General features: G+C 42.2%; 1 protein-coding gene across 1 annotated transcript in view; it reads left to right on the plus strand.

The window, feature by feature from the left end:
• Nucleotides 1-27,061, plus strand: part of zfpm2a (zinc finger protein, FOG family member 2a) — a 127,385-nt gene that overhangs the window by 75,142 nt on the left and 25,182 nt on the right. The window contains exon 5 of the mRNA XM_034102132.2: nt 6,383-6,494. Within this exon, the coding sequence (XP_033958023.1) occupies nt 6,383-6,494 (112 nt within the window). The remainder of the gene's footprint in view (nt 1-6,382; nt 6,495-27,061) is intronic.

Here is a 27,061-nt window from a genome sequence, read left to right on the forward strand (position 1 = left end):
GAACAGACATTGTGAAATGAAATATTCATGAGTACAAAGAAAGTTGGGGACATTTGTGTATGATGCTAAAGGGCTGGGGAAGGGAAATGCCATGTCGACTGAATCAAGTGCATGTGATGTACAAATATTTAAGAAAATTAGAGAGGAGACGAGAGGAGGAAATAAAAAATGGGGACAGAAAAGAAAATGAAGACGGCGAAATAAGAAACGAGAGGAAAAGAGAAGGGAAGCATATCAAAGCAAAAGGGAATTATTGGAAGGGAACAGATAGGAAAGGTGACACAAATATGGGAAAGGGAAGGAGGCAGGGTGGAGAAAGGGGTTGCTTGTCTTCAGGGCAGGTACAGCTTACACTAAACTGTTTGGCTTTAGAGTTGGAGCACCTCAATGTGCCTGAAGGTCCTGAAGAATGGAGCATAGAGGATGGAGTACCCCCCCTTTCCCACCAACGCTTTGCTCTCTTCTCCTCCCTGTTTTTATAGGCAGCCGATTTGGTTTAAAATAATAACTCAAATAAATGTTTAAGGATGTGCAGCCAATCATTTAGCATTGCTCCTTAATCAATACCAATCAGTAGTCTGCTGCCTTATTTCTCATACAAGCTACTGAGCATGGAGTCATCATGCCACACATAGTCAATATAAATACAGCCACAGTGAGCATTTCAATGGAGTGAAATGAGCAATAGCTAATGCAGCGCATGAACTTTGATGCTTACAGTCCAGTCAGCAGGATAAAAGGTGATTTAAATGAGAAAATATTTATTCCCCAAAGCGCCGCCATGATAGCAGCAGCCAAATAAAGGCACATGCGCACAGTGATGGGTGTCCCTTTAAAGATTCCGGAGGAACAGCTCTCAATTTAATCGATTTGAAAATGAAAAGTCAATTTAACAAAGTTGAAAAGAAAAAGATGGGCCAGGGGAAGAAAGAAAAAAGCATTCTCTTCTCGCACTCAAGCAGTAAACTAACTGCTGCACAGGGCAGGCAGAGATTTCAGCGGAATTATCTCCCACCTCACATTTGCTCTTAGGCAAGCAGTTTAAAAGCCAAGCGATTGAGCCAGTGATCCAATTTGAAATGCAGAAATGATTAGAGCAGCTTGCCTCATTTCATATCGAAATGCTCTGATTTATGACAGGGCACCAGCCAAGATCTATCTCTAACGGGAATTAGTGTGCAATTCCTGCATATTTCGGTTATTTAGTCTCCCAATAGCAGATGCTGTAGCCCTAGAGAGAAGGGGGGAGGGAGAGGAATGAAAGCAGAATGGAGGTATCTTTTCATTTCAGCAGATGTAACCATGACCATTTAGGAGAGGGGGAATGACACAAAGGCAGACTTGAGGAATGAGAGTGTTTCTCACTTTATGTAGGTTGTTGACCGAGAATCTTGTCTCAGGGTGCAGTGAAATAGCACCTCACTAAGCATATGCACAGCTTTGGGTAGCGGTGGGAGACTGTGAGGTTGGCTGTTTTATTCAACAAAAAGACCCTTGCAACCCATCCATCCTTGAGGCTAAAAATATTAATACGCAGAGCGATAACGAGGGCTAGAGGAAAATCTCCCTTAATGAAATTTCCAGTTGACCACATGCAATTTGTTTCATCGCAGTGAACAACTAATTGCAATGGACGTTATCAAGGTGTGAGTGTGCTGTCTGCTGTAAAGTGACTGGTAAAACAGGTACAAATCCTTTATCCTCACTCCCATGTTAGAAACAGAGAACATATAGACTTGACATAACCCAATACATAAGCTTGTTTTTTACGGCTAGTATCATCTGAAAGGACATGGCGCTTTCAAATTGTTTGTGACCATGCTAACACGGGGTCAAATGTAATGGAGGGGATGGAATTCAAGTGGAGAAAGAAAACGGAAAAAAGAAAGCTTTGTATACTGTATGTAACAAGCTTTCAACTTTACATGTAATCTAATTTAACATTATTTTTAAAGTTGAATAAATGACTATGCCACATTAGGGTTAGGGTTTCTGTAAATCAATTGTCAAAACGAATGCTTTATTGGGAAACACAAAATGAATGCAATATTGAAAAGATGTAACATAATTCAATAATTGTGTTTTTGTCTCAAAATAGCACTTCTTGATACCAAGTGGATGTTGGAAGCGTGATATATAAAGCCAACGAACGTGGTGAGATATTCAGACGGAGTGGTTTTGATCTCCCAGTTGTCTAAATCCTGCAGCTGTGGGATCAAGACGGATACAGTGCCAGTCAGTGACCTTGGTGGGGGGAAGAAGAAAAAAAGCCATGAGGAAAATAATCATTCCCACCAAGGTCCGTATCGATTTCACCTGCCCTGACCAGGAAGCGGGTTAAGAGTAGCCAGTGGTGGTGAAATGGTCAGCGGTGATATCATTAGCTTGCTGTTTACACCGGGAAGCAGGGAGTTAGAGGAAGGCTGAGTGTCACAAGCCACTTTCTTCTTCACCTCCTTCAGCTGATCAGACGGATCATGGTATCAAGGAGGGATTAGTAGCGACTTGGGATTTGTGTGATTGGTTAATTTATTGCGGTGATGGCAGGTCTTTCATCTATGGCAACATTTAATCAGCGCAGCCACAGAGGCTATTACAGGTTAGCTCCTTTCTGGAGTCAGTCCGGCTGTGCCATCAGCTCTATCACAATTCCCCTGAAATTTCCAAATTATCTGGAACAGGCTTTAGCTTCTCAGTAATAAAAATTAGAACAGATTCCTGATAGAAGCTTTTGCTCACACAGGGCCAATTATAAATAGTACAGCCCTGCCTTGGAAGAGGGAAAAGGGGGAGGGAGAAAAAATCCAACTCTGAGAGATGTGCGCGGAACTTATCGTTCAGCCTCTGCTCCGCTCTGATCCAAATCCGTGTGGCTGAAAATTTATATTAGATGTTATCACAGAGGTCTAAGTCTAGAAAAATCAATGAAGGTTATCTTTTATGTTGCAGCAACTTGTGGAAATATTGATTTTCATTTTATAGCGTATTTGGAGCATCAGTTTGTAATCACTTCCTCGCTGACTACACTGTTTCGGTCACTGTATCTCTTACACGAGCATCGGTAACACAGCTCAGAAAAAAATAATAGAAATAGCGGCAGGGTATTGAAACCAGTGGAGTGAAGGCAGAGGGTGGATAAACCGTAACACAGTACACAGACAGGAAGGCCAGAGGAGTATTTTTACAGGCTCTGACAGGGATGATAGTGTGGAAACTGATATTAAACGCTGTATCTCTATAAACTAAACTCATATATACTTGTTCTCTAAGGCCAGAGACTACAGGAAAACAACTTTTTCATGCTCTGGTCCATTTTGAGACATCTGGATATGTTTTGCTTAACATGTCTTCATTCAGATCGGTGGAAAGAAAACATCCAAAATAGAAACGTTTTTTTTAACAACTTTGTCTTTGTGTGTGTGTGTAGATTTATCTTAAAGTCACCATAATTATTAATCAAATCAAGTTTTATTTATATAGCAGATAATGCCTACTTTGCATATTTGCACTGGTAAAAAAATGTATTTCGTGTTTGTGGCCTAACAAGTCTTCTTCAGAACAGTGCTTAGAAAACAGCCAAAATACATATTTATGTTGTTTTAATTTTTTATGTTGTCTTTTTGTGACTGGTCGTAAGTGTACTATATTAAACATTAGATAAAACCTCCTTTGCATTATTTAAACATAATATTTCAGAAAACTGGCAATATACAAAAATATTTTATTAATGTAAGTAACATGAAGTTTTATTGTAAAATGTTTTAGTTCTTTTTCTTACCCATTCAAAAGTAGTCTTTCTTCTAATATCTCTTTATTTGAATACCTGTCATAATACCTAAAGATGTGTTCAATTCAGGAATATATTCAGTGTTATTCAGACATGTGCTCAGATTTGTGGCATATTTAACATCCAATAGGGGTCAGCATATTTGACAAACTGGCTCTCAGTACTGTGTGAGGCAGGAAAGAGCTTCCATACGTCACATCCCCCTGCTCCTCGTGAAGAGGAGTCTGTATCCTCCCCGCTGCAGGGAAATAAATGTTCTGCCTGTCAGTCTGCATTTCTCCTGGCCGCGGCCACTTAGGCCAACTGATCCGGTTGTACAAACGTTGCCATTTGCATTCGCAGAGCCCCCCCCCCTGCACTGATGCCACTCTGTGTCTTAATCCCTAATATGTTGTGTGCTCTCTGCATTTCTTTGTCTGAGTGACGTCTGGTACATGCAGCATTCTGACAAAGCACATAGGCCACCATTGTCATGATCGATGCATTATGTAAATCTGCTGCACTGAGGCGCTGTCATGGGTTGTTGCTGTTGTTCACAACAACAAAAACTATTAACAATTACATCAAAATAATACATAATATGCATTTTTAAAAGTTTCTTTCTCAGCAAAGGAACAATTGTGATTGCTGTAATGATTTCTAACACACTCTAACAATGGGAAGATGTGTGGTTAATGTGGTGTTTTGTCCCTGTCGGCTACATTAAGAGCAGCTGGAATATCATGAATTCCCAGAGGCTCAGAGGGACGGCGGAGAGGCCTCTCGCTGCTGAATAAGAGATGGCTCCAGTCTGCAGATCTAAGGAAGGGTTAATCTGATTCCCATTTCAGATAGTCGTCCTAGCAACAATCGGCCCGGTCTGCTCTGCTCCTTTGACAGGGGTGTGAGATTTTCAGGTTAGCCAGATAGAAGACTTTATTGTGAGGCTAATTTGAAATGTGAAATGGAGGATGACTTAAATTACAGAGGTCCCCTCTCCGTCTCATCTGCTGCCAGGGCGGGATAAGAAGATGCCAGGAGAAGGAATAAGAATATCAACAGACACAATTTACTGTCTGTGTTTGATCAGTTTGGCAGCGACGCTTGCCAATGTGCACTGCTATGTATAGATATAGATATTTGTGTGTAGAAATCTGTCCTGATTTAGCGTCTGCATGTGTTGCCTTCATTTGCACACAACATCAAAACAGATTGCTATCTCACGGAGATGTTTTTGTAAATAATGCACAAAAAATTAAGTCCTCCAGCCATAGACCAGATAGAGTTCATGAAAAAGAGAAATGGGCTGCAGGAGGAGGAGGAGGAGGAGGCACTGCCTGAGCACAGTGCTCATCTCTTGTGCATATCTGTGCCAATTCAGACCTTTAACATGCTCAAGTGACATTTGCATTTATCCTTGAAGGTTGTTGCCTTTTGCGGGGGAGAAATAAGTGAAACGCGCCAGAGAGGGCTGGTATTTTTCTGTTGCATTAGGCAGATGGACAGCGTCCTGTCGCTGCCTGCCTCAGATGGAAAAAAGAAATAAAGATTGCACCCCAACCCATTTTCTCGCAGCTAAACTATTTCTGTAACACCCTAATGAAGGAGGGCCCCGGGGTTCAAAAGTAATGGCCTTGAAATACTGACATTTTGCCTTTGAGTAATATGTACCCACCAGCCCCCAAACATCACCAGGTTGCAACACCAAAATAAAACCACGAATAGAGCAAGCCATTCTGTGACACTGCAGCATGTGAGTTTATTGTGCTGGACCTGGCACTGTATCTCCCTCTTTTATTGTGTTCCTTTCCGAAGGGGATAAAACACCACGTTTGACCTCTGACCAAGAAGAAAAATGACCTTACACATTCAGAATAATTTTTCTCGGCATATTATAAAAACCCTAACCTCAATCGGCCTTTGAAATGGATACTGATTCTTTAAATTCTTCCCTGCTTGTTTCAGGAAATAGTGAGATCCCGGCGATAGCAAGGCACAATGTGCCCAAAGTTCACCGCTGAACACTCGCTTCCCTCTCTCTGAAAGTCACCAGCTTTTTCTTCCTTCTTTCTTTCCTTTTTTCATAATTCCCAGACACCTTAGAAGTTGATCTAGGAGATCTCGTGATGGGTTTCGTCCTTGATATACCCGTTTGTCACCATGTTACCACTGAACAGCACACACACTCTCTCAAAACCTTTGGTTCTCAAAAGGAAAAGGGGGGACTTGGGTTGCGTGGTGTATACTTCCTGAACGTGTCTGTGTATGGCCATTCAGAGCCTGGAAGACTCAGTGGGTATTAATGACCAAAATGAGAGAATGATCTGTGACTTTTTTCAGGATAATAATAAGAAGTTAATCTAAGAGATCTCATGATGAATAAATCCTGGATTGTTATTCCTCCTCTTTGATACACCTGTTTGTCCACACACACACACACACACACACACACACACACACACACACACACAAAAAGGCGATGCATGGTGTATACTTCCTGAAATTGTCTGTTTGTGGCCATTCAGAGCCTGGAAGAGCGTAACTCGGTGGTTATTAATGTTTCTTTAATCACCAGAATAAGCAAATGATTTGTGTGTGTTATCTGTCCCCGTCCAGAAGACGAAGAGCACGGTCCCGGTGGTGCTGAGCGCCGGCCCCAGGTGGATGCTGGATGTGACTTGGCAGGGAGCGGAAGACAACAAAAACAACTGTGTGGTGTACTGCAAAGGTAAGCAAGCGGCGGCGTCCTGTTATCTCTCGGCGGCGCAACACACCACGCCACGGCAGCAAAGACATCCTCTCCACTCTCTCCATCTGTCTCCCTTTTTACTTTCTCCTTTTGCTTCTCAAAGTCACACACAAATAATTAGAGCTGCAAGGACACACAGAAAAGCCTCACACCATATATGTTTTACTCCAAATAGCAATTTATATCACTAAAACTCTGATTAGGAACTGAGAAACATCACTTGACACACAAAGTTAATGGTCTTTAGATTTCACAAGGTAATTAATGCCCCCCTTTTTTCCCTTCTCCTTTATACTAAGTGAATCCCTATCTCGGTGCAGATAGCAAAGTTGTGGAGATGGGCTCGCTTCATTTGTTCCCTCGCTAATTCAGCAGGGCTTTATCTGTACATCTTTCATAAATCAGACATTCAGGAATGGATTTATGTAAATAAGTGGAAGGGAATATCATCATATCTGTCAGGAAAATCCGTGTTGTTTATCCAGCCTTCAGCCTTAAAGCACTATGACCCGCTGTCATTACGATAAACTCCTCAATCTGCCGCATTGTGTCCGGCAAACCCTCATTAAAAGATGGCCCAACATGGATCTGGAGAGGTCTGTTGCAGATTGCAGAGATGCACACAGCCCTGCCACTGCAGTGTGTGTAGCTTCACTTCCCATGAAAGCACAAGGCTTCTGCAGCTATAATTGGGTCTTGACGGGTGTTAACCAAAGAGACACAGCAAAATAAATAAAGATGTGTTTTGGATTCCAAAAAGGCTGAAGGAAAAAAAGGGGCTCCATTTATCACTTTTCAAAAAATGATTACCCCGTGACAATACCCCCCCAAAGCTGAAATGGAGCTTCTTCTCCCTCAAAGTGAATAAGTGGCAGGAGTGGGATTTGCAACCCCGGATTTTCAGTCTCCCAATTCTCATCTACTAATCACTAGACTGCACTGGGGAGTTATCCTCTTAACCGGCTACTTAACTTTGTGCTCTTTATCACCAAATCATTAAAGTTTTGATAAGCTGTGAAAGAAGATTATGCACTTCTTTAAAATCTTCTAATCTTCCTGCTCACACACGGACTGTATGAGACAAGAAAAACGGCAATAACAGGATTTCTCTTCTTTTTTTTGAAGAAGAAGAAGAAGAATTTCCTCCACTCTTGATTCGCCGGAGATAGCATCACATGCAGCGTCATCACCTCGACTGCATATCACTGGCAGCTCCTTTGTTTGTCACTTTCAGTTTGACCTTATTCAATTATTCACAGTAACATCTCCAGACGTCCCCTTGTGAGAGTTGTTCTGTGTTGTACTGCATAAGTTCATTACAGTAAATCCCCCACAAGGATCTTCGCACGCATACAAAGAAGAATTAATCTAATTGAAATCTCGTAGTAGAAGTTTAATATCTCTTGTCATCTCATAGTTGCTAAGCAGAAAAAATGTATAGTACACATTCAACACAATTGATTTCTGTTCATTTGTCTATAGTAATAGAATATATTTTGGAGTCCTTTATTGATTTCTCTCCCCAATACAACTTTTAACTTTAAAGGGGCCCTGGTATGTCTTTAGGGGATTTCATTTCCTATAGTGTGTTACATTTCAAAGGTCTGCAGAGGCTAAAATCATTCTTAAACATTATAACATCACTATGTAACACTTGCGCTTCTATTGGCTCGCGCTCCGACACATTGTTGGTGATAGGCTAAGTGGCGGGAAATCCCTAAGTGGTGGACCAATCACAAAACAGTCGACCTGCTAACTAATTAGAGCAGACTGAGCTCTGGTTTCAGACAGAGGGTTAAAAGAGGTTTTTTGAACGTTAAAGTGGAAACACGTCACAGCAGAGGCACAACATACAAACATGAGCATAATCGAGCCCCTTTAAAATGAATGCTACAATTAATGTAAAAAATGTAATACATGATGATACAACCAGGGGGAAAGAGTGAGACTGTGTGAGTCCACACTTGACTCAGCGTTGTAGCAACTTCACCACAAAGCTTTGGATAAATTGGTTTGGTGCTCGTTTTTTCTCTGCGCTATATCCCACATTTTTCAACATTTTAGCATTTGGCAACTTTTTTCCCCATTTCAGGTGGACTTGGAGTAAGTTCAGAAAGCGTTTGATGCTGTTCAGCCGCTTGACTCTCGCGTCCACAATGATTCACTCCATTCATTCTTCCTCAGCGCCCTTTGAAACATTACGATCTGCATGTGTGGGCCCCCTCTGGAGGTGACATTGAAATTGAAATTGAGTCTGCTGCAAATATCAAATCTTTGTCAAATTCAATTCCACTTCCGCTTTGAAGCGGCGCTTGAGTTGTGTTTATCGTGTCGACACCGGCAAAAGCTCCTCAGAGTCCGACAGAAAACTTTCTCCCCGCCTCTCGGAGCTTCAGCCCAGATTGTTTATATCTTCACCCCAGTGCTGCAGGCCGCTTCATTGCTCCCTGAGATGCGTTACTTATGGAAAACTGTGAATATCTCAATACACAGTATGCTCGCAGAATATGCTTCGGCTTACCTTTCACCGGTCTTCTTTATGGCTGCCTGCAAAGATAGTGGCAGCTCTCTTTGGATGGACGCCAGAGTGAATCTATGGGGGAGTATCTCTAAGTAAGGACTGGTGATTGGTTTGAGTGGCTGTAGCTGACTGTTGGGGTGTTCTGTCTGTGATTTCTGCATTACATGTCTGCACAATCCCCGACACTTGTCATTCAGGGAGAAATATGTGGAGAGGACAGGATTCAGCAAACGGATTCCTCTGAGAGTCGTGTTCCAGGAGGCTGTTATGTATAATACATGCGGTGGAGTGTGTAACAAGCAGCAAGGAGGTGTGCTCAGGGCCCCCACAGGGCGCCTCTGGTCATCAAGCTAACCCTACAGTGTCAAATATAAATTCCTTACCTATTTTTGGGATCCTACAAACCTACCAGAGAACCCATCTCCTCCTGATAATCTGTTCTGAGTCATTTCATCCAGAAAGTATTGCACATTATAGCCATTTATAGAAATGAGAAGCCCCAGAGAGGTATTTAAATATCCCAATTTAGGATGCACAGCGCCGTTTCATGACTATAAACTCTTCTTTTAATTCTTAAAATGAGTAGCCCCGAAGAGGAAGTGGAAAAGTGCAGTATCTGTTTTTCCCAGGCTGCCAGCACGGCCCTGTTTGTTTTACATTAAAACTCAGAGGAAGAGCCTCAGCAGCGAGCCATTACTAAAACTCTCAACTGTACTACCGCACTAACTCATTATCGAGAAATCCACCTGGAACTCCCACAATGCTCTCCTCCACACTCCGACAGCTTCTTTGAACCCCTGAAGTTATAGAAACAGGCGGCAAGTCTGCAGAGTAATTATGTGTTACAGTAACGCTGGAGACTGAGGAGGTGGAGGTAGAGAGAAGGAAGGAAGAAAGACAGATAGAAACCTGTAGAGAATTCAACAACACATTGATAAACAAGGAAGCTGGAAAGTACGAGCAGTTTGTCAGAAAAACAAGAAATTCAGCGCCATTTTGATATGTGTTCTCCTATCTTCCAGTTGAACGCTCCACAGTGTCTTTGTTTAAAGGCTGCAGACCTACTTGATTTGAATAATTTCAGCAAGTTTGACCGCGCCTGTGATGGAAGTCAACAGCTTTTAAAGGATATATCTGGTGACTCAAATCCCAAAGGTTCTCTCCCACACATTTCTCTTATTGTTTGTCAAGAAAGAAGCAATTACAATATTACAAATACAGTTATCTCGTCATACTACAATATTGATATATTAATGTTGCCCAGCCCTACTCATTAGTTGACGTTGTACATCTTGTATATAGGATTAGTTAACACACATCCAGAATACCACCACCACCAACGCAAAGCATGATTGTCTTTGACATTATACATTCCTGCAGTATTTTACATTCCCCTCAGATAAAACCTCTCTACTGTACAACTGGCTGGAATCAAACACAATCAGATCTGAGTGCACGGTTGAAGTGTCTAAAGTACAATACATGACTTCATCCATCCTCAGTGCGAGCTCTCATTGTGCGTACCCCCATTGTCACCTGATATCAGAGCCCATTGAAACCATACACAGTGAATGTGACTACATTATGTGGCATTATTCAGAGGTCACCTAAACTTTTCAACTGTAAGCCTCTTAAGCCAGACCACATTCAGATACAGCATGTCCAATAAGTCTCCAGAGCAACTTAGCCCATTGTTCGTGCAGAAATTGACCAATGTAACTAGGCCGTTTTTACATAAGCCCGGACTGTGCCGAATTAGCCAAGTCGCTGTGTCTTTGTACTATTTCATATTCTCTAAGTCCTCACAATCAGATCCTTTTTTTATACCTCCTTCCACTGCTCCAGAGCTCCAGACCTCTGAGGCATAGCATGAACTAGCATGACCTACATGGACAGATGTAGTATCTATTTGACTCTTTTTAAAATAATAATAATAATAATAATAATAAAACCAGATTACAATTAGCTCCCAAAGACATTTTGAGTGTTTTTCCCACTAGAAATGAAACCGTAAAGGCATGAAACAGCGAGAGGAGAGGACTCTTACAGTTCAAAATGTAATTGTTCATTTTAACCCTCCTCTTTCAAAATGACTGCGGTGAATAGGAGGTGCGAGGGGTTATTATCTGTTATCTGGGAACATAGCGAAATAGTGTGACTGAATAATAACTAAACAACTGACACAATGTAAAAATTTCATTATCAGTGTATTAAAACAAAATTGTACCCTAAAGGAGTCCCCACCACAGCTCCGAGCAGCCGACTAATTATGTTTAATTAAAAGACAACAGATCAACAGAATCGTTTTCATTAGGAAATTATTAATGATTCCACTGCAACAATAATTGATTGCACTGAGCCACGCGATAACTCCAGTACGGTCAGGCTGGAGTGAGCCGGGTGCAGACGAGCGGCGGGTTTTAGGCGTTTGGCAGCGTGTCTTTTGCTGAAGATTCCACATTAGCAATTGTGCCGAAGTTACAAAGATGGGTTTATGCATAGCCGAGGAGGAGGGATAGAGCGCGTGGTGGGTTAAGGACAGCGAAATCCAAATCATACGGCAATCTGAGAAGACTTAAGCATCCCACACATGTATTTAGGAGCATTCATGCACATGCAATCATTTCAAGACACTCTTATTTCTCTGTCCTCAAACATATCCAAGAGGGCGTTTCCTCCCCTTTTTTTTTTTCTTGTGCCGTCTCACTCATAAGCATTTAACACACACACACACACACACTTGTGCTGCTGCTCCATTCAGAGCCATGTGAAAGACGTCAGCTCCAGACGCTTCCTCCGACAGCCTTTTATGTGCATTGTTCTCCCGCCGCGCAGCCACTTTCCCCGTGCTAGACACTATATAGCACAGGCACCAGACACCCCACTCTGCCACATTCACTGCGAACACATGCGAGCACAGACCGGGCGCCATTACCAAACATTTGAATAATGGCTGCTGACACATACATGTCCATCTGCTTTCAGCGTGGACTAAGCCTTAAGACAAAAACCACAATGCGGGGAGGAAAACATAAAAGGAGTGATGAGCACTGATGAGGATTTTTCCACCTTGTATTTAGAAGCTGTTGTTCCATGCATATTTTTCGAGTATGTGCTTGGTGTTGTGAGTATAGCCGCCCGTCCTTGTATCAATGCCACGGAAGGTGTCAGGCTAATGAGCGTGGGCTGTCCTTAGAGCAGGAGGGTTTGGGCTGTGCCATTCACTCTGCATATTTAAATGCCTTGTAGAGCTTAAGTAGGCCCACTTTTCCATGTCAGGGCAGCGTTCAATCCTGCTGCGACCATTAATTATGATACCATTGTGCTCCAGTGTGGCTAATAAGAGTGATGTATTGCACCCTCGTGGCATTATAATCATCTGAGTGAAGTACCTGGACTACACGGAGCTCGCTTTAAGCAGCACGTTTAAAAAAAAAAAGGAGAAGAAGAAGGAGAAAAAAGAAACTGTGAGTGAAGAGGACGCTTCTTCCCTCCTCTCAGTCTCCACTGCCGGCTCTATTGGTTAATGCTTCGACATGAGAGCGTGTCACAGATTTCACTTCTCCATAATTGTATAATCAATGATGTGGAATGCTTCGGTATTGATCAAGCAGGAAGGCCTAATGTGGGTCTGGGAGTGAAGGCCCACATATAGTCACTTTCAATGTAAATATTCAGGTTGCTTTCATGTCCTGTTCGAGGCTATACTGCACTGTGATTTGTGTATCATCAATTGTATGGAATTCAATGTATTTGTGAACCAGGAAGTGTAACATATTAACCACACGTTGTCTTGTCTGACTTTTGATTTAGCTTCTTATGTATTTTCCCTAGATCTTTTAAATACATCTAACCAGGTAGTTGTGTTGCCTAAACCTACGGTGGCCGATGTGAAATAATGAAACATCGTCACCAACTTGACAAAACATGCACAGTGTTTACTGAAAGCGATGCATGAGTAAAACGCTGCAAATACAAAACGCTTGTGTATCATTTTTGAAGCTGCAGCATGTTTCTCCTAATGGAAATGTGTTGCGGCGTTGTAGCGCGGTTGCACTTGTCGGCCACCGTATAAACCTAAGCAAGTTGTTTCCTGTGAAGACAGAAGTTATTTTGGAAATGTAGCATTCATTCACCAAGCTAAAATTGACACGTGTTGCTGGACATTTGTAGCATAACGTATGAAAAAGAAGGAATAGATTTTCACAAGATATCATACAACGTGCACAGGCATCAAAAGCCAATATGGGTGATTGTCTTGTTTTGTCTTGTACTGTAGAAGAACATTATATCTGCATTGCTTCTGCAGATTTCTTCAAACACAGAACTTACTACTTAAGTGGATTTTGAGGAGCGGCTTCTTAATATTTGGAGCATGTCTCCACAGTACTGAATGTGTTCAGTACAGATGGGGAGAGAAGATCACATTTTATTACATTAATCACTGCAAGTTAATGTGATTATATGTACTTTATATTTCCCTTCTTAACTTCCCCCTGCCTTAACGGCATAATCAATGACCGTTTTTATATTCATTGAAAAATTCTGCGGATATTAAAATAAGCTTCTGCTAGGTTTTTTTATCTACTGCAGGATCTTGAGTAAGTAATTAAAGAGTCCATTCTGTGTGTCTTCTAAAAGCCCTTAGCCTTGCTTTTAAGGCCTGGGTATGATGCAGCCCACCGCCCCCATCTCTGCTGCTGTGGTAAGTAGGTGTGAAAAGCATTGTCAGTGTGCTTCAGGATAAAGCCCTGCTGTTGGATGCCATTGGTCAGAGTCAACCCCCCCCCCCCCCATACACACACACATATACACACACAAGATCCTGGAGCAGGTTGAGAAGAGTGTGTGGAGAGGATGTAGGGGGTCGTGTGTGTGCAGGGATAATCAGAGACAAAAGCTAAGAGCTGGAGAGAGGGGCCTTTCTGCACATCCACAGAGATATTTTTTAGAAGTGTGTGTGTGTGTGTGTGTGTGTGTGTGTGTGTGTGTGTGTGTGTGTGTGTGTGTGTGTGTGTGTGTGTGTGTGTGTGTGTGTGTGTGTGTGTGTGTGTGTGTGTGTGTGTGTGTGTGTGTGTGTGTGTGTGTGTGTGTGTGTGTGTGTGTGTGTGTGTGTGTGTGTGTGAGAGAGTGAGCAAGAAGGAGAGATGGAGGCAGAGCGATAGAGGAATCACTGGGGTGGAGGGGTGTTTAGATCGTCAGTCAGCGTGATGGAAAACCACACGGCTAAAGTCTCTCTGAGGGTTGACACAGGACTGCGGCGAGTGTAACTAAACAAGTGAAAGTGAGTCTAGGTGAAACGCTGATGCACTGAGGGAGAGAGGAGATGATCATACTCTGGGGAACTGTGGAGGAAGAAAGGACATGGCAGTAGAAGAAAAACATACAACCCTGACTGCTACCATGATACCCGAGAGAGAATAGAGTTAAAACAATTCCATTCTTATAGCGTCTCGCATAGCAGGAGCAATTTTTCCTTTGGTAATGTACACCCCTGCAAATCCATTTTTAGTCTGGGCAAAACCTAATCAGATTTTCTCTGAAGAAATAACTCGACACATTACGAAATTGTTTTGTGGGGTCGCCAGTGTGTTCATGCAGGAGAACTGGCCGATAACCTTTATACATACCTTTGCAGCTAATCCATTTTATTGATTGTACATCCACCTGCGTGGGGGGAGAAACCCACATAGCCCCATAGTCTTTAGCGTGCCGTATCAGTATGATATCACCGATTCTCTTTTCTCATTGCGGCGCACGGAGGAACACAACTGCGAGCCACCTCTAGCATTAGTACCTTATCTGTGGGTTGTTTTATCATGCTATCTGCGCAGCGATCTAAGCTGTTCTGGCCCTCAAAGTCCAATGCCATGGGTAAGGACACAGGGATGCATGAGGCGGGTTCCACAATTAGCTTTAACGGTTTAGTTGTAACACTTTGAACATTTGTAAACGTGTGAATAATCATGCAAGAGGCAAAGCTAAAGCATGTTTCATCTTGAGTTTGAATCATATGGAGATACTAAAAAGAAAAGTTTAAATCAAGGTTGGTTTTTGACAATTAGTTGGTTCAGGTTGCCAGGTTTAAGCATCTAAGAACGCAAAGACCTGAGGTTTTAAGACGGTTCTTAATTTGGTAAAAGAGAACCTTAGTACTACATCGGTGATCAGAAACGACCAATACGCTGATTTGGGTGGATCGGTGCAATAAACTATGGTTATGGTTAGCCCAATACAATGCTCGGTTCAGGCTATGGTATGCTTATGGGTAGACACACTCGTGGTTTTAGGTAAAGGACGGTTATGGTTAGGGTTTTCAAACGGCATCTCCTGTATGAAAGTATGATGCGGCACATGTCCAATAAATGTCATTTAGGTTTAGGGTTTAATGCTTTTATCTAAAAATAATAAATGCATACACTTCTCTACTGTATACATACAAGCCTATGAGAACATGTGATCTCAAGTATCTTGCCCTATGACATGTTGACACGTTGACTGCAGGGGCTTTCAACCATGTATCCTCCAGTTGGTAGATGCCCATTTAGCCCCTGAGCCACAATTGCCCATATACTGTATAAGGCACACCACTTTGAGAATGGCCAGAATAAAGAAACTAGTCTCCAGGCCCCAGGTCAGAAAACATGTCTGCCTTCAGAGGGCAATGACCTGATTTGTCATTTAATTATCAGACATTCCAATACTGTGAGTTAGATTTAAGTTACAAGACAATTTGTTACATTTGTTACCATAAAGGCCCAAGCCTAATGCAACGCATGACCTTTACATCTCATTTAGGGTTAGGGTTTATTGCTTTTATCTCAAATTAAATTAAGAATACTCTTCTGTTAACATGCCTATGGGAGCAAGTATCTTGCCCTACGGAATTGGAAAACATTGGCTGCAGGGGCTGGAGTTTGAACCATTGAGCCTCCAATTGGTAGACGCCCATTCAACCCTTGAACTACAGCCACCCATTGCAATATATACGGCACACCACTTACAGAATGGTCCAATATTGACATAATTCTTAGGATACTGCTGATAAAGCTTGTGATCAGAGGGTGCATTCAGAGGGCAACGACCTGTTTTGTCACTTAAATATGAGACTTCAATTAGGGTAAGCTAAGTAAGAATACAATTTATACATTTGAATGTTACGCCTAAAGCCTTATGTCTGTCCTCACCATGTCAGTGATAGTGGCTGCCTATGAGCTAACCTTCCTCCTCGAAGTAGCTTTAGTGCCTGAGCTCTGCTGACCTCTGCCTGTCGGCACTGGGTGACAGAGATGGGTGCCCCTGTTTCTTGTGAGATTCTACTGTCTGTGTGTGCGTGCGTGCGTGCGTGCGAGAGGGAATGTGGACAGAGCTGCGAGCGAGCAGACAGGCGCGCTGTAGGTACAGTAGTGTAGAGGACTAGACATCAGTGTCGTCCAGGTCAGACAGGGCCATCCATTCTCTGAGCCCCAGGGAGAACAGGGAGAAAAAGAGAAGGAACGAGTGGAGTGGAGGGGAGGTGTGTGTGTACAGAAAAAGAGAGTTGGGGAGGGGGCACTTATGCACTGTTTCTCTTAACTCTGTCAAAGCCACTCCATTGTGCTCCCCGTGCAGTGAGTGGAAACCGATCTGTCATCGCTCCACTAGCCAGCATACTAGAAGAGGGTTGGACTGCTGGAAACACAAGTCTATTCAACGTGAAATGTAACCGGAATCTGAGCCCCTTAGATAGGTGGATTGAAGAAAAAAAAATTGATACAAGATTTTTGAACTCCGCTCTCCCACAGACTGTGAAATGGAAGCTGTGAGTACAGTATTTGGGTCTGCGCGAGATAGGTTTCAGTGTCGTATCTCTCCGGGTTTTTTTCACGGAGAGGTGATTGACATGTTTTGTTGATGGAACTCTATCCAAACCATGTGAGGTTTGCATAGGCATGAAGGGCTCAGTTAAAAACCTCAGATATTACCCAGCAGAGTTGGCCTCATTTGTTTAAGATTTTTCTGGCAATGGCAATATTTAGACAGTCACAGTCATGGAGGAGTGACTGAGTAGGAGAGACAAAAGTCTTGAAGGAGAGCTGTGGAGATTTCAGCTTTCTATTTCCTATTCCATATCCATGTGTTCCTATAGAAATGGGGCATTGGCTGACCAGCACAGAAAACATGACCACCTCTCCTGATGCCCTGAGCTCACTAAGCCTGCATACTGTTGAATAGTAGCTACTAATGCTATGTTCCGATGCCATTCGGAGTCACTTCTCTTCGCAGGAATCCCCCTTGCGCCATTTTCCCTGTAATCTCCCCACTCCTCTCTGTTGTGGGGTGGCTCGCCCGCTGCTCCCGTCACTATTCCCCAGCCCCTCTCCTTCTTACAACCAGCACCTCCACCATTTTAATCCCGTTGACCCAAACCCTGTGTGTTTCCCTGTATCAACAGCTCCTGGAGATTACATCCTGCCTGCCTCCTCACCGCTGCATGCTTCACTCACTGTGGCTGTGGCCGGCTAGTGCATGCTAGGGTTTTAGTCAAACACTGCTGGGCGTGATAGCCACTGTGGCTAGTTAGCTTGGTCTGAGCCTGAGTGAAGGCAGCTGGGAGAGAGATGAAGGAGGATGAAGGAGGATGATGATGATGATGATGCTGTGGGGTCAGAATCAGAGCAGCAGCAGAGGATGGGCCTGCTGGGGAACTAGTGAAGGGCTCTGACTTCCAATAATAGTGTGTATAGGTGAAAAGGAACATCTTATACTTTAGGTAAATAAATAAGAATTACTATTTGCTTTTTTTCTTAACCTTTCTTACAGAACGTTTTGCTTTATTGGAGTACATGTATAAAGGTGACTGAATGTAAAGCATATCAAAGTTATTTCACCTTTTTATTTCACATTTCCAGGAGGAAGAAGTACAATTTCTGGAGTATTATTCTTTACAAACTATTGATTTGAAGTTTAGGTTTGGTTATCGTGACATCACTGTGTCAGACTTGCACTTCTATTGGCTAGAACTTCAACACATTGTACGTATTCCAGACACATCCCTTTAGTAGTTGATCAATCACAACAGACCTGGCCAGCTATCCAATCAGAGCAGACTGGGCTCTGGTTTCAGACAGAGGGTGAAAAGAGGTGCATGGAGACACGTCCCAGTAGAGACACTACATACTGATATGAACCTGAACATCAGCAGAATATGTCCTCTTTAAACATACATTTTATAACACTTTCCAAATATGCTTACATGTCGGGTGAAATCTACCGTAGTGTGCAACCACTAGCAGAAATGTTCATATTCCACTAAGCATGAGCATCCAATAACTTCAAAGAGATGTTAAAACAAGCAGATACAGAACATTTAATGTACTGTTACATGTCCATTAACTTCAGTTTCCCTAAATGTAGGCTTCTATATTTGGGTACTAAGAAGAAAATCAGGGTTCAGGAGATCTTAAAAACAGCCTGTCAGGACCCTTCAGTGCTTCTGCAGCCTGTCAGGAGAGTTGGAGCCGCTTCTGTCAGAGCAGCTCGTGCTCACTGAGGGCCCCTCCTCTTTCATGTACTGTTTCTGGTAATGGGTCGGGGCTTTATTGATGTGAACTTATGTGATCATTGCATAAAGAACTACCACTTCCCTCTCCCTCTCTCTCCCCTGATCAGTTTTCCTGTGGGCCACATTAAATCAAGCCTCCGACCCAGACTCTGGTTAAATTAAACCCTATCAGCATGTTGCCCTCTCATATCGGAGAACAGGCCTTTATATAGACGGCCTGTAAATGGTGATTAGTCAGTGTTTTGATTAAAATGCATGTGTGATACTCTGGTGTAGCCAATCACCTCCTTCTCTCCTTCTCTGTGCATAAACATATTATTAAGACATACATGCACACACCAGACCCTCCCCCCCCTCCTCCTCCTCCTCCTCCTCCTCCTCCTCCTCCTCCTCCTTCCCTGTCCCTGTCTGGCCCTCATGGCTCAGCTGATTTAAGGGCCCCTTACAAATGGGAAGGTTGCAAGTGAAGACAAAAAGCAGAGACAAATCACTCCAGAGCAGTCTCAAGGTTTCCACTAAACCTATTCAACTGGAGAAGAGCGGCAGAACAGTGAGGAATATACACACACTCCATCCTGTCAGAACGCTTTTGGCTTATCTTGAGTGACTGTCAAGGCTGGGAATATCAGGGAATGGACAGAAATATATAAAATTAATAAGCCGCTGGATGTTGTCTGGAGTTATGATGCTTCATAAATCCTGGTTTGATCATGGCGGACAAGGCTTAAACCCACAGCTCCCTAATGCGCACAGCAGTGTTTTGGACTGGATCTTATTCGGTGATAGAAGCCCTTAGCTGGCGAAAGTAAGATTTATCATCTCTTTCTATCCCCTCCCCCCCCTCCTCTTTCTTTCATGAGTGACAAATATTAAAAAGAAGGCCTGAGGGAAGTTGGCAGCCATTACCACCTTTAATAGAAGGGCACAGGCGTAGCAAGGTGAAACTGGGGCCAAAGGCAGAGGAATGCTATTCAAAGAAAGCGAGAGAAAAGCGGGAGAAATTGGTACTAACTTATCAGTTGTACTTCCTTTGTCGGGTCAGGGGTCTCGGAGCTTTTGTTTGTTTGTTTGTTTCTCATACTGAAGGGATGGATGCTATCTCCGCCGCCATCCAAGCAGGTCTGCTCTGTGGAGAGCTGCAGGTAATATTTCATGTCAGGAATTAAGCAAGCCTACCCAGCGACTCCTCTCTCCAGTTCCACGGCCACCGCATCCATCATCGTCCTCACTTCCTGTTCAGAGGGCCGGTGCAGCTGGGATGCAGGCAGTCCTATCTGAACTCACATTTGAGATACATCTGACATCTACACCTGATTTACATATTAGCATTTAACATACAACACATTTCTTTTCAAATAAAAAAAGCACCATTGTTAAAAAAAAAAAAGAATCAGTGAACTATGACCTATGACCTCTAGCCAATACTGTTTTCTCAGGGAAAATGCCAAATATTATGATTTCTAAAATATTACAATATGGCAGATTGTCTCGTTAATCGGACAAAACAACATATCTCTGGGCAATTTCTGAAGTTTCAATCACAAAACAATAAATGTATTGATAAAGAAAGTAAGGCAAATTAAATCATAATAAACAACCAAAAACATATTTTAACTTTGCTTTAACCTTGTGAAATGCTGCTTGAACATGAATGCATGAGTAATGATTATCTAATGATGCCATAAGATATACAACCAACGCTGTCGCCCACACAATGACTTTCCCATAAGTACTGCTTTGTTTTTTGTATTTCAAAGAAAACGTATTTTTCTTGGATTTAAGGTCACAGTATAAAAAACGTGGGAGTTTTTAGGCAGCGAAAGTATGGTTTGGTAAAAGTAATAATTTTTGCTTTAAAAAAGCCAATTAATGTCAATGACATACATTTAAAATAGGTCAGCGTTTGCTTTTGTATCCACATAGGACACCCAAAGCGGTGTCCAGCTGAAAGTCCTGTATTTGTGACATGCATATCCTCTCCATATGCGACTTTGATTAGAAACATATTTGTGATCAATCAAAAACAAGTTGTCTTAAGGCATAATTCACAACACGGATGTATTGACAATGCAGTTGTATGGGAAAGTATTTTTAGAAGATCAGGCTTGTATACCCTACTATAATATATACTACACCAACACGGGTCATTTTTGTGAAATTAGTACATTTTCCTGATAACTTTATTCCCAAGTTAACATGTTCAGTGTTAATGTTCTTGGAAGAGTATTTCACAATGTGGTATTAGTATTGTTACATACCTGAAGGATCTGAATACCTCCTCTGGTTGGTTTCCTGTGGATGCCTTTCCTTTCATGGGCTGTGTAAATACTCCAGTGGAGAAAGAGACTAATTAGACCACCATGCTAATCTCCCGGGCTTTACCTGTCAATACAATGTTGTCAGTGAAGATGAAGCCTCTAGAAATGAAAGGCTTGGCAGTTTTGATATGTAAAACACATGTCACATTGTTTCATTCTGTAACATCCCAATGAGACAAGTTGTCAACAGAAGAAAAATGACAAACAAAAACATCTTTGCTGGACCAAATCAGAATATTCTCATTTAAGACGTGTTTTTTTCCCTCCCCACTCTTGTTCTATTTGGGAGAGGTCATGCTTTTTGAACACAAGTTGTAGTGAGTAAATTTATTCCACTTATTTCTTGTAACTGCACACAAGAAAAGTAATGAGGTGTTGGAGATAGAGATATGAAGACAATAAGCCATGCAAGCCTTTTCCTGTAGCTGCTTTTGAGTCAATTAGCACATTTCAGAGTGTCTTGAAGAATATCGCTGCCTTATGTAGCTCCTCAATATGCAGCATCTGACTTTTATCCAATTACATTATGTGAGGTCTGTGGGCACACCGGGTACAGCGCACATAATGGAGGATGCCATCTTTGGTGTGATATTCTTCAACACTTTTTCCATTGCATATGCCTATGGCTCTCACTATGAATTATTCAAAGGCTTCATCCACACAGAAGAGAGTGAGGAACCGGGCTCCATAGTAAACAGATTTTCTGCTCGCCATCCTCACAAATCTGAAGTGTAGGACATTGTAAGTGCCAAATAATTACACGGTGGCCCCCTTTCCCCCTCCTGTCTGAGTTAACCTGGCCTCAGAATTGCATTTGGACTGAATAATGTTTTTTTTACCGGTGAGTTAATTGAAGTTTCTCAGGACCTCCAACGACACATGAATGCATGAAGATTCATCTTTTCATGGCATTCCATGTAAAATAATCCTCTATTTGAATACTTCTTATCCCCCTTTTTTATCTCATCAAACATATTTGACTCAGGAAATGACTCCAATGTGGTTACAGAATATTTGTGCTCCCTGCTCTCCCTCTGTTGATTTATTAAACTGCGATAGATAACAGCCCTAGAGTTTGACTCTGGCTATGTATAATCACTTTAGTTCCTCGCTGGCTATTGTGCTGTGAAATAGAAAATATGAATATTACATGGGTTTTAAATCCCGACTCAAATTATTTTTTTTCCAAAATTGACATATCCATTGCATTACTGCAGCGCCCATCTTTGGCTAATGGAGATTTCACATTATAGCAGCTCCAACCATGAAATATGTTAAGCATTTAGGAGAAATAAACTTTTTAAGTAGTCCATCAATGTGAAAAAATAGAAAAGGAGGATTATTGTGGGTCTTAGAGATTGTTTCCTCTCTCCTCCCTGCTTTGAGGATTTGCCCTGACCTTCAACTGCTCGTATCTTCCAGAGCAGATCTGTGGTGGTGACACATGTCATGTGTTGGAGAGGATTGAGCAGGAAGCAGAGGAGACAACAGGGAGTGATCTTGGTCCGTAGCCCAGTCAGAGTCGGAGTCCGCCCTCGTGTCAAAGGATGGCCATGTTTGGCCCAAAACACAGACTGAACCTCGTCCACTAATCTCAGCACAAAAACACCTTTGGGTGGCTGACGGGGAGGCGAGCGCGCACACATTTCGCAATGTCGAAGAACACAGAGGGTTCAAAGCTGCCCTTACATTCTTGGGCTGTGGGGAGGGATGGCTATACGGGGGAGAACAAGAGAGAGTGATGGGGACGGGGGGAGGACTGTATCTGCAGATTCTCCCCTTGTAAAGCCGACCTGGCTGAAGCCAAGCCAAGCTTCCCTTCTTATTGTAGAAAACCCTTCACGTTATTTCTGTTCTCTCCCACTCAGTAGGAAACTACAAAAGAATAGACACTCTCCATGAAGAGACGACATCTTAAGGACCCCCCCTCCCCCTTCTTGAATCTCAGGTTCGCTATCTTGTAGTTGAAAGCACATAATCACATGTGAATGAAGTTAACACGCACATCGACCTGCGATGTTTCTTTGCGTCAGTGCGACGCTCCACTGAACACTCCCTTTTCACCCAGACAGATTGTATGAAGGCGGCGGAATAATTTGTTATCGACTCACAGAGGCTCTGAAATTGAGATCAAAAATCAGCCAAACCCCCCGAAGATTAACATCTGTATTGTACAAAGATGGCTAATGTCACACGGTTGACAACTACCATTATGTTCCGGTTGCTTTTCTTACCTTTAATCATCAAAAGGCTGCGTTTTACCTTTAGTAGTGAGCTAATTGATGGACCGGGACTTTGTTGTTTGTATGCTGTGACTTTCAGCAAATAAACAAATCATAAAGTTTGTTTTTCTCCCGAGTCAAAAGAAACCTTTTCTTTGTCTTTGTGTTTAGCGCCATTTGCATCGACATGAGGCTAAAGCCCAGAAGACTACAGCGTTTAGGAAAGCTCCTAAATAGCGGCTCTGAAGCTAGGTTTGAGCTTTGTCATCACGCTTGAAGAATTTCCTTTTAATGTACTGTAATGTGAAATTCAGTGGGGACAAGTTTAATTGAGTTTTACACAAACCAGTTGGGAGTAGTGCTGGAAGGTAGGTGATGTTGAGGTTTTTAATCTCTGGCTCCGGAGAGGCTTGTTGACGAAGTGGTTCTTTCTCTTTGTGGAGAAAAAAAGAGGAAGCCTAAGAAATGATACATCCATGGATAAAACCAATTGGCAACCCTCAAAGGGACGGGGGGTGATAAGGCAAATCCAGCACTTGTAGAGAAATAAAAGAATCCAACTGTTCATTAAAACGGGAAACAAAACAGGCAGGCTGCTCAGTGGAGGAGTGAGTGAAACAGACAAACAGAGCCAGAGATATCAGAGGAAAGGATTGGAAAATAATCAAGGATTTGTGAGGAGAATTAATAAGGAAGATAGGCACAAATAAGCATTTTTTTGTGCAAAATTAGGAGGGATGGACCGCAATTATCAAACAGGGGAAATGGCATAAGCTACATAGACACCTAATTATAAAGGATAACCTAGATATGAAGGTTGCTGTCATTTATTTTACACACTTTGACTGCGAGGCAGGGAGGTCCTTTGTGCTCAGTAAAGAAGATATTCATTGGATAGAGAATATTCAGACACTGTTTAATATAGTCATATGTTCTTATTCTATGCCAGCAAACTACATTCTGTAACTAGTATACACTCTGAGAAAAAGGAGTGATTTTAACTTCACATATAGCTTTTCATCAAATGGAACAGTATTTTAACACAGGAGACGCCAAATGATTTGTGGGCTCTCGGGTGAAGCCAACCAACTATCAAATAAACGTATAATTACAGTAATATATATCTTATGTTGTAGCAGAAATAGGAATAACACTGGTTTCTGCATCACAAGGTAATAGACCAACCCAAATTAGGGTTAGGGTAAGGATCAATTGTCGATTACTTACGAAAAGTTAATGTTGGAATATATTAATTCACACATAATAACTTAAAATATTTAAAACATAATTGGACTTTTGCACTGGATCTTGTAAACTAGCTGGAACATGTACTGATGTTTGGACTTTCGAGTGTTGGATTCAGAATAAAAATGTTTTAAAGATCATCTTTTGAAACGTGTGTACAGTAGCTGTTCCACGTTAAACTTGAACTTCCCAGACAACGTGCTGGGTATCTCTTTGCCCGACGCTTGTGTGATGGTGCTGTTTCTTTCGGACAGTAATTCACCTCCTGGAGGTTAGTTGACTCTATCACCTGATCCAGCGCTCGGTAATGAGGTTTGGAGTCAGGGACTTAAGGTGATACAAACAAAGGGGTAATGAAAGACTGAAGAAGGGAGGTTGAAGAGAAGGCGAGGCGGGGTGAAGGAAACTGGCAGTGGAATAATCAGCACTTGTATGATCGGCCACTGAGACGTTCCATTGGTGTTTTGTGTGAAAGAGAGCCATTCATCAACGTATCAATAAAAATATGGGGCAGATTATTATTGTTTGCTCACCATGGGCCCCCATCGTAAATAATGGGTGCGCTGCTGCTGCTGCTGCCTGTATTAATTATAATTAGAATGCTGATAATGTGTATGCCCTTTTATTACAGGAGCTGAATCAATTTTACAGTCTTATTCAGACCCACAAGGTCACACAAAGTTGCCAGGGGGAGAGATGGCTCTTTGTAAAGCCTTGCTACAATCAGGGCTGGTGAGGGATGGAGACAAACCTGGTCAGAAAGAGGTCTCAGCATCTTCAACTACCATGAACTTTGTACCTTGGTGTGCTGCAAAACTGTATTCACTAACATTCATTGATATCTAATGACTCTGAGGTTCCTTTTTATAGCCGTTTTAATTTATTTTCTTTGGCCACTCGGAGTAAAGCGACTCAGACCAGGATCCCAGCAAGAGCGTTGGGTTTTAAGCACATTTTCATAGTGGCCAAACCGTCTGGTTACAACCTCAGGGTTCTTTGCGTGGTGCCATATGATCTCAAGAAACCGTTGTCCCATAAACCTTCATTGGGAAAAATATGATTTTATAGGTGAATCAAGTTCCCAGAACAAACCGTCATTTCATCATTAGCTCCTAAACGTTGATGAATGCACCAATAGCCCAATCCAGAGTCATTGGTCATGCTCTGGTTATGCTAATGGCCCCAAACCTGTTAGCTAACAGTCACCAATGTTTAGACTGGGCTTGTAAGCTACAATGCTTTAATGGAAGTTAAAGGAGCAGGTACTATTGGTTAAATACAAAGAAAAGTGTACAAATAGACTAATATCCATGGTGCTGCAGAATTTGATAATAATTGTCTTTGTATGACTATCAAGCACCCCTTTTTAAATAGTCCATAGACATAACCCACTGTAAATATCAAATGAACTGTGATAATTGCTGCTAATTTGTAGCATTTCTGCTTTTCACAATTCTGCTAAAAAAAAGAATCCACACAATGTTAGTGTTCCCTATTCTCTGCACATTGATACTTTCATTATCCCCCGATAAGCGGCTTCCTGGCTTGTGTTGTCAAAGAGGCCCCCCATGTAAAAGCACATGATAGATTACAAAATGTGCCCTGGCAAAATGTTTTCCCACCAGTACGGTTCTTGGTGGGTTTGGTTTGCATTTGCTGACAGTTCACAGGAGAGTGTGTTTTGGCCAAATGTTGAATCTCAACTTAGTCTAAATTCATAAGGCACCCCACTGGCTTGTTCCTCTGTTTCCCCCTTCCTCACGAGTTAGACTGTCAGATGGCCCAACAACAATGAATCCCAGCAGCCTATCAGCCGGCTCCTAGCTGTAGTGCTCGCTGCGTGGCTTTAAAGACTGGATTTAGCATGGCTTGGCAATGTTCAAACCAACAAACCGTGCCACAGATATATTTTTTTTTTCTCAAATCTACATATCTATTCGCCCCATTTGTACATTTGAAATGCAAGTTACCACACATGAAACTGGTCTCCTCCCACTATGAGTCCAAGACCACTATGGCTCGTTTCTAATGTGTCTTCTCACCGAGTCACCTGTTAGAACAAATAAGCTCATAATCTTTACAATAAACATGATCATCCTAATTAACGTTAAGCATACACTGGGATTTGTCCAATTAGAGACGCATATTTATATCCATATGACGCCGTGTTTCTAAATAGCTACATGGATGTGTTGCTACTAAGAGCAGCACATGTATTTGTGTATTACTCTAAATTTGCATTTTATGAATAGTCTGCTATCAGGGAACAAACCTTTTACATATTTCATTTGCTATTCCCTCCTTTCCCCCGTTAATAATTGGGTGTGCATTTCCTTTTACTGGGCTAAGTTGTCGTATTTGTTGCCTGTGAATGTTAAAATGACCTTGTGTTCGCCTGTGCATGCGTGCATCTGTCATGAAATTATACATTCCATCAGCCCTCATTGAACTGGGCATTGACTCTGTGCCGCAGACTCCGGCTCTGCCAGCGAATCTTGATTATGGATTCTGTGATATTGTAAATGACTTGAGATTCCTTCTGAATGTTTCGGATTAATCGGTTTGTGCAGATGTGATTCCCCTTTTTGGAAGGCGCCATCTTGAACAGTTGCTCATTTCCATTCCGCCATCACATTCTGCATACAAAGCAGATTTACAGATAGGTAATCCTTGTAAGGTTTTTAGAAGACAGGTTA

Source organism: Pseudochaenichthys georgianus, chromosome 16, assembly GCF_902827115.2.
Source record: "Pseudochaenichthys georgianus chromosome 16, fPseGeo1.2, whole genome shotgun sequence".
Lineage (NCBI taxonomy): Eukaryota > Metazoa > Chordata > Actinopteri > Perciformes > Channichthyidae > Pseudochaenichthys > Pseudochaenichthys georgianus.